Source organism: Alligator sinensis, unplaced genomic scaffold (genome assembly GCF_000455745.1).
Source record: "Alligator sinensis unplaced genomic scaffold, ASM45574v1 scaffold239_1, whole genome shotgun sequence".
In the NCBI taxonomy this organism is placed as follows: Eukaryota; Metazoa; Chordata; order Crocodylia; family Alligatoridae; genus Alligator; species Alligator sinensis.
Genome location: NW_005842788.1, coordinates 56503 through 62050, shown reverse-complemented (window position 1 = coordinate 62050; position 5548 = coordinate 56503). Strand labels below are relative to the sequence as shown.

Below are 5548 nucleotides of genomic sequence, written 5' to 3'. Positions count from 1 at the left end.
GCCTGTTCCTCAGCAACCCTCCTGGGGTAGGGTAGGGAGGAGGTGAAGATAGATCCACTAGTCCATTTTTTCTTGCACCGTCTCAGAGTCTGAGAGCTTAACACATGGTGGGGCAATGCAGGGCCCCCCCTTCAGCCAGTCTCACTGGCAGGGTCCAGCTCCTTCAGCACTCAGGGAAGATGTTTCGGAGAATCTCAGAGACAGCAGAGTCGCCCACCCTCCAGCCACCAGCAACATCCACCCTGCAGCAGAGCACCTAACATGGAGAATGAGCCAACCAAGGAGAGGGAAGATGACAGGGAATATGACCCTGGAGCTGTGGATAACTCTGCTCATACAAGGCTTGAGGGCAGAAAATGGAATTTCATGTCTACGGAAGTAACACCTGTACATGGGAACCTGCCAATGGATTTTCCCATAAGATGTTTTTTGTTTTCCATCACACGCTGCTTTTCTTCAGGCGCCAATCACACTTGAAATCCAGCCAAAGGTGAAGACTGAAGAGACCTTTGTGCCTGTTAGGCCCAGATCTGTATTGGGTCATTCAGGATATCAGTGCTTTTCCTTTAGTCTAGATGGACCATGAGTCAGACGCACTCCCTGTTTGAACACCAGGGCACAGCAGGACATCCTGCTCCCCAGGGGCTAGCAGCCAACAGGGCCGTGGTCTACCCTCATCACCCCACATTGTGGCAAAATGTCTTCTTCCAAGGTTTACTCTGCCCCTGCATAAGGGCCAGTGCCACTCTGGCTATGCTTGTTCTGACACGTTTCAGAAACATTGTACAATTACACCCACAGCTAAACAGAAATATGAGAAGAAATACAATTACACATATAGATATTTGAACCTGATTCCTACCCCTCAGTGCCCCAATCAAACAACCCTCCAATGTGCACTGCACTTTGCAGACCCCTGAGCCCTCAAGACACTGCTCTTGGAAGTACCTAGTTGAGGTTGGGCCACAGAAAGCCCAGGCCCAGGCTCTGAATCCTCTCTCACTCAGTGCACCCATCTGATCTGCACTGATAAGTCAAAGTGGACACATACTCACCCGTTCCTCCCAATTCTCAACCACGAGCAGCTCGGCAGCCTGAGGAATGCAGGAGGATTTGCACTGTGCCCAAGTTCTTTTTTCAGGAGAAAAGAGGTAGGACTTGTCCTCCATGCGACTCCACCGTGATGGACATTGCTCCCCTGCAACAAACTCACACACCACAAATCAGCTCACCACCTCCCCACATATTTTAAATGCTGTGGATATTGCCATCATGAAAAGGGGTATTTCTTGCTCTTTTGATTTCACCACCTTCACTGCTTTTGTCCCTTGGGCCCAGCTGTGGGAAGAGATGCATTTGCCCCACACAGCTGAAGGGGAAGGGGGTTTTCTCTTCCTGGAGTGGCGGATGCTCCAATGCAAGGAATAGCACGGCTGGTTTTGACAGCCATAGCAAAGGTAAGAGGCCAGACAACCACCACTATCCTGGCCAAGGCCAGGCTAGGCCCCTCATCCCCAGGAGGCTTTTCCACCTATCAAGTGTTACCAGAGTTTGAAATTGATTCCTGCTCCACACAGGGACAGAGGGCACAGTAGAAAAATATTTCCTGAAATCAAAATCCATGTTTCTCCCAGAACATGTTATTTTGATTGATTTCCAGACATTTTGTTCTGACCTGAATGGGTTTTATAACTCTTTAAAAGCTCATTTAGTTACATTTTGGAACAAAGCATCATTTTAAATGGCTGCATGAGAACTATTTGTTTTAAAATGCTGGTGAAAAATGTCACTTCAACAATTTTGAAACTTTCCAGCAATAGCTTTGCTTTTAGAAATGTGTCTAAGCAATCTTGTTTCAAGAAGGGGTTGGGTTCAGTGAATGTGTGACTTCTGAGGAAGTAACATTTTGTCAAAAAGCTCTCTAGAGAAGAAGCACCCACTCCTGCTGGATGCGCTGACCCTCCCTACTTCCAGATCAGTGAAGGGGAGTCCATTCATTGGGTCAGTACTGGACTCCCCCAGTTTGGTGATGGGAGGAAATCAGAGAGATCTGGGCTGAAAAGGGTCAGTGATTTGTCTGTCCTCAACCCGTGTCTGTAACTGGAACTCATGTCAGGATCCCAGTGAGACTCCTTTATTCCCAACCAACACTCCTTGGCAATGAGGCCAACACTGCAAAGCCAGGATGACGTCTCAGACAAGTCTGGATTGGCATTGCGGATACAGAAGTTTTGACTCCAGGACTTACCTTGGTGAGGAGGCAGATCCTGAGGCATGTCTGGACAGCCTGAGCTTTGGGGTTGGCAGGTCATCAGCTGCTGGCTGAGGTATTCCAGATGCTCAGTGAGGTTTTTGTGCTCTCTGGACCAGTCAGTGACTTAAACAAGAGAACAGCACAACCATGTATATTATTGCAACGGTTGAAACAATGTCATTGGTTAGCAAAAGGGCAGCACTGCTTGGCTTGTTTTTTGGAGGAGTCGACACTGTGTAAAATGCGTTTCCTACTGAGCCCTGAAGAGTGCTGCTCAGGGCGTCTGTCCCACATTGCTCTGATTGTAGGTTGACACCAGTTAGTCAACAGTAATTTTTAGTTGTCCTTCTGAGTGAAAAATGGTTTATCCGCTATCAGTACAAACCAGTGATCCCATTACTTTTTATCCTGAGCCCTGGGGACACATTTTGTGCTCTCTCCTGTAGAAAACCCTTTTTGTATTTGAAGATGGTTATCAAATCCACCCTCAGTTTCCTTCTCCAAACTATCTAACCCCAGTTCTTCCAAGCTTCCAACCCCATGTTTCCTAAACCTCTAGTTTCTGTTACTTGTGCTCCACTCTCCCACTAGTTCCCCTGCCCTGAACTGGGCACGGTTCTCCAGATGAGGCCTCCCTGGTGCTGAATTGGGGGTATGAGCCACTTCCTGTGACTTGCATGTGACAGTCCTCTTAACAGGTACTCAAACTGCACTCTCATTTCTGTAGTATTCTTTTTCTTCCTTACAGATGACAAAGAGCGTTCTTTAGAGTATCTCCATGTGGCATGCAAAATACACCTCTTGAAAGCAGAGATAAGTAGTTACTCCTGGATAATTAGTTGTAATATCAGATGACTTCCATGCTTCATGAAAAATATTAATTTGACAAAAAATAAAGCACTGTCATTACTGACAAGAATGGAAAATGCAGGCGACCCTTGCCATTCACGGGGGATATGTTCTCGTCTCCCCTGCGAATGACGAAATCTGTGAATAAGGCACTGTGTTCATGAACTCAGTGCCCCCATTAGCTGGGGGAGAGGGGGCATGGCTCTGGTGGTGATGGCGGGAGCATGGCAGCAAAAGCCTGGCAGTGGTGGTAGGAGCCCAGTGGCAGCAAGCGCAGTGCTCCCGAGGAGCTCCTGTAAGTGTATAAGTGTATTTAAAATGCAGGCTCGGTATTTGCGAATATTTGAAACCGCGAATGCCGAAACGGCAAATAGCAAAGGTTTCCTGTAGGTGATGATAAACTGCTAAGTCACCTAGGGTTTGCCAGACTCTGTATGTTGAAAACAAATACAGGTTTCCCTCACCCTAGGCAGGTTGTGTATGTGTGAATTCTCTCTTATGCAATGACCTTTTTTATACCAAAAATGTGTTATATACGAGGTAAATTCACTTTTATGCACTTGGTGTGGCGGAAGCCTGTAGGCATTATCGGAGTGATGCTCTCCAACATATAGTCCCCTGCGTGGATATGTGCACCTTGCTCATTGTCTGCGACGCATGTTTTTGCAGTTGCCACCCCCATTATGGTAACCTTCACCACTGCCCTGTGCTTTTAGGTACTGTCTGCTGTTGGTGAACACCAAACTTGTCTTGCAAAAGTGGTAGAAATGGGTCTGGGAGTCATTGCTGCTGAGGTCTTGGAATGTATCCCTATTTGTTACATTGTAAAGTGGGTTCCCTTTATGCAAATTTGAGTTATGCGCCATTTTACAGGAACGTATGTATAGCCGGGGGTGTTGGGGGGGGGGGGGGGGGCGGGGTGCCGAGCGGCCAAACACGCCGATTTGGCGGTGGTTTCAGTGGTGTAGGGGGCAGGGCTGCGGAGCTGTCGATGTGAAGCTGGCAGCAATTCAGAATGGCCACAGCTGCTCTGTCCAGCTCCACGGGGCCTCCCAAAGTGCGGAGCCTGGGACCTGGGGTGGTCGTCCCAATTCACCCCCCACACCCAGGACAGCTCTGTGTACAGCATAAAGTGAGGGAAACATCTACTACACACAAACACACAAAAGCACAATGATATATAGGCCTGTGTGTAATATATGTTAAAAGCATACACACATTTATGTATACATTGTATGTGTATGTATATATAGACAAACACAGACACATACAGATATATCTATCTTTTTATCTATTGATCTATCTATCGGTCTTACTATGGCTTTTGTGAAGTGAAAAATGACAAAATGTAAAGGAGAGTATTTTGAAATGTTCTTCTATGTTATTCTTAGAAAATGAAAACCCATAAAACCTTTAATATAAAAGAAACTGTTTCAGTTTGTGATGCGCAACATTTTTTATAACCAAAAATGAAATTTCTGAGAATAGAACAAGTCCAAACCTCTGAATCTCACTTAGGGTTTTGGTTTTTTTGTTTTTTTTACACGTTGCATGCAGAGAAGTAAAGAAAACTACCTAAAATGGTGCCTATGCCCCGTTTTTGTCTAAGAGTTTCGCAGCATCCAGCTGTGCAGCAAGTACAAACATGGAGTAAGTCTCCACTTCATATTTTTGGAGGCATTTTCTGCCACTGAAATTTTCACCAGTGTAAACCAGAAAATAATAATTTCTGTTATACCATTTCTGATACAGTGGTTAGTGCACAGGGAGCATGACAGAGACAAAGAGGGGTCCTGTTCTGGATCCTGGAAGCTCACACATGAGGAAGGGCTGCCAGGCCTGCTCAGAGGGCAGTAGTTGCTTGCACTTACCCATGGCATCGTAGACTCTGGCTCCTATCAGCAAAAGCAGGCACAGCACCTGGGTCCCCAGTGCCAGTGCAAGGGGCAGCCAGGAGGAAGATGGCAGGAGAGGCACTAATCCAGAAAGGGAGAGAAATGAACAGGAAGGTGGGGAAAAGAAAGCACTTCTCACCCAAGAATTCAGGTCAGCCGGGAGCTCATGGGAGCATTTCCAGAGCCTAAGATCAGGTCCCTCACTCAGCCCAGGAGCAAACTGCTGAGCAGACAGGTGCAGGGAGAGGACAGAGAGGAAGGGCTCTGCCAGCACCCAGGGCAGAACTGCAGGTAGGGGGCAATTCTGCTGCCCAGTGGGGAGGGGAGGGGGACGGCGTCTCACCTCCCGGCTCTCCTCCCTGCAGCTGCTACCGCTGCGCCTGCTGCTGCAGCAACAATGGTCTGTGGCTGCTGCCACGGAGGCGAGGCAGAGGTTTAGGCTCCCCAGGAGCTGTTCCAGGTTTACCCCTTCCTCCCCACAGGTGTGGGGCTGTCCCTCCTGTGCCAAACCCCTGGGGTGGGGGGGGGGGGGCCTTCCTGCCCCCCCCCC

The 5548-nt window shown here is 48.0% G+C and overlaps 1 protein-coding gene across 1 annotated transcript in view; it reads right to left on the bottom strand.

Moving 5' to 3' along the window:
- Positions 1-5548, bottom strand: part of LOC112547887 (C-type lectin domain family 1 member A-like) — a 10016-nt gene that overhangs the window by 2477 nt on the left and 1991 nt on the right. Inside the window, exons 3-5 of the mRNA XM_025191106.1 lie at positions 4975-5079; positions 2249-2377; positions 1056-1198 (exon numbers count right to left, since the gene is read on the bottom strand). Coding sequence (XP_025046891.1) covers positions 1056-1198; positions 2249-2377; positions 4975-5079 — 377 coding nt within the window. The remainder of the gene's footprint in view (positions 1-1055; positions 1199-2248; positions 2378-4974; positions 5080-5548) is intronic.